This window comes from Hyaena hyaena, unplaced genomic scaffold (assembly GCF_003009895.1).
Source record: "Hyaena hyaena isolate Hyena2069 unplaced genomic scaffold, ASM300989v1 scaffold_773, whole genome shotgun sequence".
In the NCBI taxonomy this organism is placed as follows: domain Eukaryota; kingdom Metazoa; phylum Chordata; class Mammalia; order Carnivora; family Hyaenidae; genus Hyaena; species Hyaena hyaena.
In genome coordinates this window covers 575887-588886 of record NW_024081409.1, presented here as the reverse complement: position 1 = coordinate 588886, position 13000 = coordinate 575887, and the positions used below count along the sequence as shown (strand labels likewise).

At 36.8% G+C, this 13000-nt stretch overlaps 1 protein-coding gene across 1 annotated transcript in view; it reads left to right on the top strand.

The window, feature by feature from the left end:
* Positions 1-7456: 7456 nt before the first annotated feature.
* TDO2 (tryptophan 2,3-dioxygenase) overlaps positions 7457-13000 on the top strand; it is a 31742-nt gene continuing 26198 nt past the window's right edge. Inside the window, exons 1-2 of the mRNA XM_039218739.1 lie at positions 7457-7589; positions 8103-8155. Of these exons, the coding sequence (XP_039074670.1) occupies positions 7457-7589; positions 8103-8155 (186 nt within the window). The remainder of the gene's footprint in view (positions 7590-8102; positions 8156-13000) is intronic.

Sequence of the window (13000 nt, the reverse complement as noted above, 5' to 3'; positions counted from 1 at the left end):
ACTTTTAAATTTAGCTTTGAATTAAAACTCTGTGTTTTACATTTTGTTTAGGACAATGCATAACCATTAATAGTGATGCATTTCTTTCTTTTTGCATTTAGACAGATTTGGAAAAGCAGTACAGTAAAGAGTGCTTTTTCTTTCATTGGAAATAGATAATTTTCTTCTTAATAATTTTGAAAAGAAAAACCAAAGTGAACTTACAACTTAGCATGTTTTCAATAAATACTTTGATGGTGTCTTGCTTTGGTTTGTAATAACACAAAAAGCAGCACTGATGCTGGTATTTTCTATTATATCCTGTGTGTAAGCATTGTTGGTTAGTGCTTTTGTATTCATTGCAATATAATCTTTTTTTAAAACAGTAAGCGGGAGTCTGGGCAGCTCAGTGGGTTAAGCATCTAACTCTCAATCTCGGCTCAGGTCACGATCTCACATTTTGTGAGTTCAAGGCCAGTGTCACATTCTGTGCTGACAACATAGAGTCTGCTTGGGATTCTGTCTGTCTGTCTCTCTTTCAAAATAAGTAAGGAAACTTAAAAAAAAAAAAACACTAAAATGGAAGAAATTAGCCACTATTATCATATCTATTCAACACGAATCCATTCATCTACAATAACATTTAGGGTAGAATGGGACCTTATGATAGATCTCACCAAGCCCAACCCTAATGTCATCCTCCATCCTCACCTATGGAAAAAAGGAGGGAAGCTCAGACATGCGGTAAAAAATCAGAAGTTTTACAAAATCAGGGCTCTTTGCCTGTTTTGTTTGCTGATCTCTCTGACTCTAGAAAAATGTCTGGCAGGTGGGAGACAGTAAATATTTGTGAATGAATAAAAAGTTTGTCCAAGCCTTGTACTTTTTCCATGACACACACTAATATAAGAAAATTATTGTAATTTTTTCCAACCTCTTATTATTTTTTAATGTTTATTTTATTTTTGAGAGACAGAACATGTTGAAGAACAGAGAGGGAGACACAGGATCTGAAGCAGGCTCCCGGCTCTGAACTGTCAGCCCAGAGCCCAACGCGGGGCTCCAACTCCCCAACAGTGAAATCATGACCCGAGCTGAAGTCGGATGCTTAACTGACTGAGCCACCCAGGCGCCCCTCCAACCTCTTATTTTTAAAACTACAAACTTACAGTGATGCGTGGGTGGTTCAGTAAGTTTAGCATCTGACTCCTGGTTTTGGCTCAGGTCTTGATCTCCCAGTTCATGAGTTCAAGCCCTGCATCAGGCTCTGCGCTGTCAGTGTGGAACCTGACTGGGATTCTCTCTCTCCTTCTCTTTCTGCCCCTCACCCACTCACACTGTCTCTGCGTCTCTCAAAATAAATATAGAAACTTAAAAAAATAAAAATAAATAAAAGTACAAACTTATAGTAAAGTGGAAAAAATAGTGCAATGAGTACCTAAATACTCTTTACTATAATTCACTAATTATTAATATTTTCCCACATTTGTTTCATCTTTTTTTTAAATTAACATTTATTTTTGAGAAACATAAGTGGGGAAGGAGCAGAGAGAAAAAGAGGGAGAAACAGAACCCGAAGCAGGGTCCAGGCTCCGAACTGTCAGCACAGAGCCTGACGCAGGGTTCAAACCCATGAACGACGAGGTGGTAACCAGAGCCAGACAGACACTTAAGCGACTGAGTCACCTAGGCACCCCACATTTGCTTTATCTTTGCTTCTAAATGCAATACATCATCCTTTTCTCTCTCTCTCAAAAACAGGACATCCTCCTGCATCACTCAAGAAGCTTTACTCTGATAGAGCACCATTACTTATTAGTCATTCCACACTCAGAATTTCCAACTTCCTACCCAAACAGAAGGTATTTTATTTAAAATGTTTTATTTCTCCAAATGCATGATTTTATTGTAGATTGCATCCCATTGTCATGTCTATTTAGTTGCTTTTAGTCCAGAACAGTTTCCTAGCCATCAATTTATTTTTGTCTACCTGTTACATTTCTATTTTTGAATAATCAATACATGTCATAGTTTTGCAGAATGCCTCTCAATTCTTGGTTGTATAGTCTCTTCTTCATGATTAGGCTCCAGTCAAATACTTAAGGTCGCTGGAGTACCACAAAGGTTATGTACGTTCTTCACAAAGCATCGCATCCAAAAGCCTGGACATCTCAGTTTCTCTTGTTATTGCTGACAGCACATTTGATCTCTTGGGTAAAGTACCATCTGTCAAATTTGTTCTTTGTAAATGTGCCCGTTCCCTTTTGTAATTAATAATTAATCCTGGGAGCAATTCTTTGAGATAAAACTATCCTGTTCCCAACTTTTCATGCAACAATTTTGACATTATTCAATAAGTCTTGTCATTACTCTGATGGTTCCAAAATGATGACATTCTCCTCCTATTGTTATTTCTGTATTTGTTGTTGGTATTCTTCTGTAACCAAGAGCATTAATTTCTGGTTTCTCTGATTTTTTTAAACTAATGGATTACTTTATTGTCTTATACATTACAGTGTAGTCCTGTGGTTACTCATTTAAGGGATTCTTTAAATTGGCACCTTTTCTGTACTTCCTGATGTCTCATTTTCCATAATTATCCATTAAAACATTGTAAGTCAAATATATTTTAGAAGAAAAATACTGCTAACTTGAGAAGACAGACTTATGACACTTTAGACTCAGATTAATCAGTCTAAACACCAAAACAATTAGCTGTAGAAATAGAGGTGGGGTTCATGGTCATCTCAGCTCTCAGTTATTTGGGTGGATATGAAGAATGATGAGTCCACATATAGACATATAGACATATATCTAGATTCTATGTAAAAGAAACCAAGAGAGTGAGATACTTGTCTCCAAATAAAGAAGGTGAAGGATGTTTCTTTCAAAAAACTCAACAATTTTCTTATACTATATTTATTTTATATATTTCTAGCAAATATACTAAAAACCAAACTTCTTGAATCAAAAGAAAAGTGAATAGCATACTGTGTATTTCTTTGTTCTATGCCTTGTTATCTGAGTGTATCTAATAAGATGTTGACCTTGTTATCCAAACAGCAGTCTTCTAATTCGTGCTTTCATATATTGATTGAATGGAATGTTCACCCCTAGATGAATGTAGGAGGTGAATGCTTTATAATTTCTGTAGGAATATACACATGAAAATGTTATGTATCTGTGACATCATCATTAACAATTATATAATAAATGAATATAGTCTAATTATTTGTATATTAAGAAGACCATCCCAAGGGCTCCTGGGTGGCTCAGACAGTTAAGCGTCTGACTTTGGCTCAGGTTATAATCTCATGGTTTGTGGGTTCAAGCCCACTTTGGGCTCTGTGCTTACAGCTCAGAGCCTGGAGCCTGCTTCGGATTCTGTGTCTCCCTCTATCTCTGCTCCTCCCCCATTCATGCTCTGTTTCTCTCTGTATCAATAATAAATAAACATAAAATTGTTTTAAAAATAAAAAAAAAAGAAAAAGAAAAGAAAAAATAAAAAGAGCCCATCCCAAGTGTGGCCCAGTCCATTAAGTGTCCAATTCTTAGTTTTGGCTCAGGTCATGATCCTACAGTTTCGTGAGTTCGAGCCCCGCATCGGGCTCTGACATGACAATGTGGAAATTGTTTGGGATTCTCTCCCCCACCTTTCTCTGCACTTTCCCTCTCACACATACTCTCCCTCTCAAAATAAATAAATAAACTTAAAAAAAAAAAAAAAGCCAATCCCTAGCTCATGTGTTCAACTTCCTGAAAATGAAAGGTTTTTGAGAATCTGCTAATGAGTTTCTTACTCCATTTCTCACCATGGTCTGCTATTGGCTCAGTGTGTGGGAGGTTTCTGTTTGTCACTCAGCTGCCACCACGCCATCAGTGAAACAGCCTCTGTTTATACACCCCTGTCGTTTTCTTTACAGGACTGAAAATGTTCATGTTATTGGTCAAGGTAGGGGGAAGGACTTCACTAATGCTTAACTTGTAGGCCCAGAAAATTGCAAAATCATGTGTCCATATAGTACATGACACTGTGGGTCAAGGTCCCCTGGACAGGATCTAATTATACAAACATTCTAGCTGCAATTTTATGTTGCTTTCTGTTTTCTTGACTCTAATCTCTTACCTTTTTGTGCAATACAACATTTGAAAAACATATATTTGCCTTCCAACTACTTAGAACAAAAATATTCATTTGTCATTACTGTCATACTCTTGATAAAGGGAGTGTATAAGTTGTGTGCCTAGTGTACAATACCAAAAAGAAGTCAATGCAAAGCAAAACAAAAACACAACTCAAAAATCGCAAAATTGAACATTCAAGAGGCATGAGGAATAACGTAGTAAAAATGATTTTTAAAATTTCACCATGAGAATTTTACACTGCAATGGAATAGTTTCTCCCCAAATTCATGTCCACCTAGAACCTCAGGGTAAATTAATTTAGAAATAGATTCTTTTTAGATGTGATTTGTTTTAGGATCTCAGATGGTGAAATCATTCTGGATTTACGGTTTACCAGCATCAATTTGCTGTCTGTATGGAGAAAAGAGAAGATGTGGACACAGAGACATGTGGAGAGAAAGGCCATGTGAAGACAGAGGGAGAGATTGGAGTGATGTAGCCACAAGCCAAGTGACTCCAGAAGCCACCAGAAGCTGGAGGAGTTGAGGGAGTGTTCTCCCCGCTGAAGCCTTCAATGCGAGTCTGGTCCTTATAGCGTCTTGATTTTTTACTTCTGGAGATCTGGAAGTAGGTTCTCGAGATTTCTGTCGCTTCAAGCCACCACATTTGTTGTGGTGAATTGTTATAGTTGTCCTACTATACACGTTGAAGAGAAATCAGATGAATTTTAACTGAGGATTTATAAAAAGTTGTAAGGTTCCTTGGTGAATATAAGAATTTTAAAACTGAAAAAAAGGAACTTTAAGCCTGATGAAAGAGCCTAGTTTAGCTGTGTTTTTCAAGGGTGACTGCTGAGATTGTATGTGAGATGAAATTCTTGCACAGCTCTGTGGCAAAACAAATGTGACAACCCAGATGAATGTCAGAATAGACATAGAGGATTTTTTTAAATAAACATTATTATAATGGCAAGAAAATTCATGAGCGTCATAAGGCCAAATTCTTTGTAACATTTTCAGTAAATCAAGAATAATGAAAAGTATTTTTATACTATACTTGGGCTTAGCATTAAATTCCCAGGGGTCCATATCTTCATTCAACAAATATACAATACCAAATGTGGTCCAGATACTGTTTGCAGTTGTATAGGATGCATCAGTGAGCAAAACATATGTCCCTATTTTTGCAGAGCTTCTAGTTTATTAAGGAGCTGACAATAAATCTAATCACTAAGTAAGTTACCTAATGAGTTAGAAGATGAAATATGCTTTGGGAGAAAGAGGAGAAGAAGAAGGAGAAGAAGGAGAAGAAGAAGAAGAAGAAGAAGAAGAAGAAGAAGAAGACGACGACGAAGAAGAAGAAGAAGAAGAAGAGGAGGAGGAGGAGGAGGAAGAAGAAGAAGGNAGGAGAGGAGAGGAGAGGAGAGGAGAGGAGAGGAGAGGAGAGGAGAGGAGAGGAAGAAAGAAAGAAAGAAAGACAGAAGAGATCAAGTGTTCTCAGTTTTGAAGAAATGATGTCAATTATTGTAATAAGTGGAATAGGCAGTATAGACATATTTGGGAAGATAATATTTGAACAGTCTTGAAAGCCATAAAGGAATTACTCAAGAGATCATTCCAGGTATTCTGCATAGCTAGAACCAAAGTCCTGGATGGAAGATATTTTCTTTTGAGGAAAATCAAAGAAGCCAGTGTCTTGCTACAGGTGGACTGTAGTAACAGAAAGAGAGGAGAGAGGATCAGAAGGATAATGGGAAGGCATATAATACTGGGCTTGTAGACCACTGTAAGGGTTTTGTCTTTTAGCTTAATAAAATGAAAAATTTTTGCGGACTTGTTTAAAGAATGACTTGATCCAATTTACATTTATTCTTGCTTAAGGTATTGGGAATAGCATATGTGTGGTGGGTGGGTGGGGTGAATGAGTGGGTGGTGGAGAAGGTTGCAGGAAGCTGTTGAATTCTTACATTTTTAAAGGTAGAGCCAAGAGGATTTTCTTGTGGATTACATGTGGGTTATGAGAAAGAGATAGAAGTTAAGGATGACTCCAAGATTTCTGACCTGAGCCATCAGAAGAATGGAATTGCTATCAAATGAGAAAAAGAAGATTCTTTGTAGATTTTACAGAAAGGGGAAGATTAGCTCAGTTCTAGACCTGTTGAGTTTGCAATGTCTATTAGCCAACCAGGTAAAGATGTTGGGTAGGCATTTGGAGAAGTTTCAGTCTGGACTTCAGAAAGGAGGTCTGGGATGGAGATAGACATTTGGGAACCATTGGAAAATAGATTGCATTTAAGGCCATTGGAATGAGTGTACCTAGAGAAGAGGGGATGATCAAGGACTGATCCCTAATCTCCGATTTTAAAAGCTATTAAGAGGGAAGACCATATGGAATGATCAATGAGAGTGATATAGGAGAAAAACCAAGAGAGTGAGATATACTTGTCTCCAAACGTGAATCACAGGGGAAGAGTAATTAATGGTGTTAAACGCTGCTGATGGTTCAAACAAGACGAGGCCTGAAATTTGATATTGAGCTAGGCACTGTGGCAGAGTTAGAATGGAGGATAAATATTCCAGTGGCTAAAATCAGAATTGAAGAAGAAAAGTTTGAGATAGCATGTACAAAGAGCTCTCCTGAGGATTTTTAGTACTAAATGGGCAAATTAAAAATAGTGCTGACATGCAAAATGTGGTCTACAAAAATTTTCATAAGTTTAAAAAATAACACTGTGCTTGCATTCTTATAGATATGCATTTAAGAGTGAATGTGCAAATATATGGGAGAAAGAAGGCATAATTGATGGAGCAAAGTTCTTGAGGTGTCAGGATGGATCGTGATATAATCTACAAGTGAAAAGTTTGGTGTGGATGGTTCATTTATGGTAAAGGACAGGAGCACAAAATGGAAATACTCCTCTGATTGTTTCAAATGTTTCAGTGAAACTGAAATCAGAATCATCAACTAAGAGTAGAAAAAGGGGTAGAGGAGGGAAAAGAGGGGTGAAAATTAATAGAATGAATGGTCTGGGGATGTATCAAATAACTCCCTAGCCATGCAAAAAGCCATGATCCACTTGAGGATCACGGTTTTGATTAAGTGAATTCAGTACCGACACAAGTACCGGACAGGTACAAAATTTTCTTGTGGATGTAAAAAGGTAGAAACAGTTAAATTAATTTTAATAACATATCTTATTTAACATAGTAAATAAAAGTATTATTTTGACCTGTGATAACATAAAACTTACCAAGAAGACATTTTCCATTCTTAGTGTTTGGTCTTTGAAATCTGATGTACACATTACCCTCACATATTTGGACCAATCACGTTTCAAGGGTTCAATAGCTACATGTGGCTAATGGCTGCTGCCATGGTGGTGTGGGTCTGGGTGATCACTGCACCAGTGACTGGCCAAGAGACAGCGGAGGTCAAGGTCCACCATGGAGGAGGAAATTTCAGGGAACTAAATGGTGAAGCTGTTGGTAGGATCATCTATACATTCGAAGATTCCAAAAAGCTAACAAAGGAGAACTTTTGAAGAGAGTGACAGGCTATAAGCAGGTAGGTAAAGTCAATGAGAAACAAGAAGGATGATACAAGAGTCAGCAGGTAGTAGCACCAGTGAAGAGTAATGGAGGTTATAGGGAAAGAAGAATAGTCTGAAAACAAGTATATAGAATTTCTGTCCCTCCCCATGGTAACAAGGGCTGGAGGGAGAAGAAATAGCAAATGGCAAGTGGACTGTATTTAAGGCCATTAGAAAGAGATCTTCTTTGGGAATCAGTATCCTTAAAGGAGATTTCCAGTTGAGTGAAAATAATAGGTTCAGCAAGAAACACTGGTTTGCTTACTGCTCTTAGGATATGAATGTGTCTTTGCTGAGGTTGAAGAATTACATAGTGGGCATTTTCATATACATACTTCCATTTTTCAACAGAGGTAAAGAAAGCTTTGCCTAAATTTATAACATTAAACACAATTGTTTTTCTGGACAGGGGAAACTTCAGGGAGTATAAAACTCAACTTAATGATTGGTTATTTCTGGCAGGTGGGCCTCTAGTAACTTTCATTTTTGATTTGGTGTATTTTTGTATTAACATGTCGTTACAACATGTATATTTTTTAATTTGATATAACCTCTTTCCTGAAGAAAAAAAAAGGGTTTTGAAAAGAATAGTTAAGTGAATAAGATTGGTGTATGTGTGTGTGTGTGTTTGTGTGTGTGTCTGTGTGTGTATGTGTGTTAAATACCTGTTTAGATAAAAATACAAAGACCAACCAAATGATCATTTAGTCAATGAAGAAGGAAACCAGAACATGTCATCTCAAAATATGCTTCTTTGACTTGAAATTGATATTAAGCAGAAGGCCATCAAAAGGCAGTACAAGCAGAAAAGATGCCCCCTTTTCTGCTAAACGGCAGGAAATGAATTCTCATTTTCCTGGAAATAGATTTTTATCAGCCCAGAAAAGGAACCACAGTAATTGACAAACAAACCTTATTAACCTAATTTTTATCTTTCTAGTTACTCCTTCACCATACTCTTTTGTCCAAATTCCTTTGTTCCGTTTGTTTATTTATTTATTTATTTATTTATTTATTTATTGTCCAAAAGGTATAAAAGCTTTCTGTTCTGATCACTTTGTGTTTTCAGTCTTGTCTCAAGAATTAAATAAGATAACATGTCTGCTACAGAGTAAACTCAACACAGGTTAGCAATCACTGCTTTGTATTAGCCCATATTGTCAGTTAGGAATGACTTGTACAAGTTTTTATGTTAAAAGACTGATGATAATTTTAATTTCAAGCATAGGTTCCTAATTTTTACATAGAAAAATATCACTTATTTCTGTCCTCAAATAAGTGCAGTCTTTTGTCTTTTAGTATCATTAAGAAAAAAAAACCTCTTATATAATCAAATCAATCATGTAATATCATTAAATCAAATTCACATAACTTTGTAGTGTCTGGCATGAGTAAGAAAAGTTATTGTGCTCTCTGGAGGATATTAAAGCCTGTTCTTTCTTTCTTTCTTTTTAAGTTCATTTATTCATTTTGAGAGAGAGAGAGAGAGAGAGAGAGCGCACATAAGCACAGGAGGGGCAGAGAGAGAGGGAGATAGAGAGAATCCCAAGCAGGCTCCTGCTGTCAGCACAGAGCCGGACTTGGGCTCGAACTGACGAACCGTGAAATCATACCCTGAGCCGAAAGTAAGAATCAGGTGCTTAACCGACTGAGCCACCCAGGCGCCCTTTAACTTGTTCTATAAGTGCAGAGACAAAGCAAACATTTGTCAGATGTCTTTTTATAAATAATAGACCTTCTGGAATCAGAAGAATTCGCTTCCATATGAGAAGACATCATGATAAAGGAAGGATTTCAAACAAATCTTCAGGAATTAAGGAAAGAATTGGGAGATTATCCATTTTATTTTGCATCCCACAGACACATTTTGTAAGGCTGTGTTTATCACATACTGTAGCATGGGAGACTGCACAGAAAGAACTCAGTTTCCCTCTTCCACTGGCATGAGACTACTACTTCCCCAGTGAAAACTCCAGCGTCACTTTTCACCCCTGCCTCCTGGACGAAAATCAGCACACTCAGTCATCAATCACTGGTTGCATAATCACACTGCTTCTCCTTATATTTCATTTATTTTTTTTTTACCACATAGGGCACAAGACAAGGTAAAGTCCCTTGGTTAAATTGTCAAGATTTTGATGAGAGGGACAAAATATTTAGGATTTTCAGTACAAGATGTTCCAAATTTTATCATATAATACTGGTTCTTTGGTAAATTTCTGTGGATTTTTAAAGCAGAATCACCTAAATTTGTGATTTGCCAGGCACTTTGGCAATTTTAAAGGTTTTAAGAAGACATGCAGTGCCTGCACCTGCTGTATACAGCCAGCATTTGATGACAACATTTATTTCTATTACTCCTATGAAATCATTGAGAAGTTTGGTTCCAGGCCATCCCCCACCAAAGTGATGAGTTAAAACTGAAGTGTACTAATAAACCTTCTTAAGCAATTTAGGCCCATCATAATCCTCAATAGAATATCTTTTGATTGATATTAGTGCCATCCAACTATCACCTTCATCCATATTCTAGGTCATATCCTTATTCTAAATACAGGAAACTTGTCTTTGTCTCATTACCAGAACTGTTTGTAGATTTCCTCAAGAACTGATTTATCGTTATTTTAATAGGACTATAAATCAAGTACTTATATAATTTCCTTCTTCATATTTACAGCCAAATTTTGGCCCATCTCTAACACCTGCCTGGATTTTTACAGCTTCCACGATAATCTCATTTCTGGCTGAATCATATTTTCTTACATTCCTTTTCCTCTTGACCTGTTCTCTTTATCTGTCTAGTTGTAGCTGCATTTTTTTTTTCATGTTCATTGAATGTATATTTTAGTGCCTCAGTCTTTTTTTTTTCCCTTTTGGAATAAGGGGAGTATAAACAAATATATAACCACATTGTACCAACTACTTGCATATATTCTGTTTCATCAACTCAGTCTCCTTTTAGAGAAGCAATGTAATATAGGGGGATGATCATTGTGTCCTTTGAGCCAAGAGGCTTTTAGATAGCTCTGTCTCAATTCTGTCTTTACTAGTTGTTGCATTTAGTTAACATTTTGAAATTCCCTGGGCTTTCCTTTTCTCAGTTGCCTAGGTTAAAGACTGAAAGCCAAGTGGCTTGATTTGGAAGGTACAACAGAACTTTGGTGTCAGCTGGAGAAGAAAGTAGAATGAGATCAGGCTATGGCTTCTATCAGATGTGAGATAGAGACAGGGCTGGTCTAAGATGTGCGTAGCTAAAATTCGCCAATATTTTGCTGGCCACTTAAATAGATATCTCTTATGAATATGTTTTCATTTGTTGTTTTGTTTGTTTGGGAGGAGCAGAAAAGAACAGACTTTGCTTTAATCAGAACTGGTTTTAAAAACAGATTCACATGATTTTTCTCCTAATATCTGAAGTAGAATGGGTAATTTGAAAAAAACTTCAACCAATGGCATCGTCATTATTCTTTTATCTTTTAAATTTGAAAATAGCATATCAAAATGCTGAGTAATTATATATTGAAAATAAGTTATTCATTCTCACGAAACAGAATGTTTTTGCATTATTTGGTTTCAGAATTTTAGCTGACATTCTTTCATACTCATGGCAAGGATGTTCCACAGCAAAAAGGCAGGGCTATTGAGAAGTCTCTCTCCCCTCTCCTAGCCTTGAAGATGCTTTCTATGTAGGCAGGAGAAAACTTCGGTTAAATTCACACACAAGAAAAGAAGCTATGCATTCATGTGTATATTCAAGTCATCATCCATTACCCAGTACTTTTGTAATTGTCTTAAGCAAATGAGATAAGAATACAGGTGAGCTTAAAAGATATGTGGCTTTTTATATTACGCAAAACCCAGATGTGATCTCTGTGCTCTGTTGGAACAATTGTATGAATAGACAAAAGTGTTGTCAGAATTAAGCATCACATGTCCCTTTCATTGTAGGCAAGCAAAATTTAGAAAGACCTGCAATGACATAAGTGTAAACAGCCACACTTTGACTGGCCACACAGTTTCAATGGAACATTAAGTTAGATTTATGGACTTGAATATATTAGATATATACTTTTATTTTATGCTTTTATAAATTTGCCCTGAAATTTAAATTCTATGCAAGATATAAACATCCTTATACCTATGACTCTATAAAACAAAATGTAAAAAACACTAAGCACTTATTTCTACATCAGAAATATGTGTCTTTGGGTATTCTATTGCTATTTTATCTTATTAACTTTGGATATATTTCTTTCAATTTGACTGTTTAAATAGACACAAATTTGGAACTAGACTTATTCTTTCACCAATGCCTTACTTCCTGGAACAGCTAGTAAATTTGTCATAAAGGTCAGATTCTGGATATTTCAATTTTGTCACATCACTAAATAAAAGTTTAAATCAACGTCAAACTAAATGATAATAAAAATGATTTTTTGTTGTGTAAGATAATTGAAGGTATTCTTAGATTTATAGCAATGCAAAACATGGAACTTAATCTTTGATAAAGAGGAGAATCAGTAAGAGTATATAAAAAGGAAAAAGTCAGGTTTCCACCTTCACTTTTACACAGAACACTTTACTTTTGGTCACCAAACATGTGGAGGGTTTCTCTCTGCCCCTAGTCATTGCCACCAGTGAAGACTTTAAAATCCCACCTAGACATCAGGTGAGAGCAAGACAAAGGGTGAGCAGCAAATTAAACCACAGATCAAGCAGATAGGAGGCTGGAGAGTAGACTGTGGCTACTCATGTTTCCACCAGGGAAAGGCTACAGGGAACATAAGAAGTAGCCCTTACAGGCAGGGTCTCTGCCATAGAATAACAGGGCTCAGAGGCCACTACGAGCTCTCAGCTAAAAACATAGGAGGGACAAGAAGAGAAGGCACTTAAAAGGAAGGAAAAAAGAAGCTGGACACCAATTGGGTCTCCTATAATTTGGTTAATTCAACACCATCTAACTGGAGATAGTTTCAAATCCAACAAGTTAAGGGCTCAGCCCCACTAGACTGCCTTCACTCCACTTCAGATGCCAATCACAAGTAGTAGGTCCCCAGGTTCTTCGCAACTTTTGTCCAATCTGGCTACAAATAGGAGGTTCCCTCTCCTCATGTTCAGTTAATTTACTCTGCAGTGGCTCAAAGAAGTCAGGAAAGCATTTACTAAGGTTTACCTGTTATGAAAGGACATGATAAAGAATATAGATAAGGATCCAGATGGAAAGGCACATAGAGCAAGATATTTGGGGAAGGGTTCAGGGTTTCTATGACCTCTCTGAGTGAGCTACTTTCCCCACACCTCCACCAG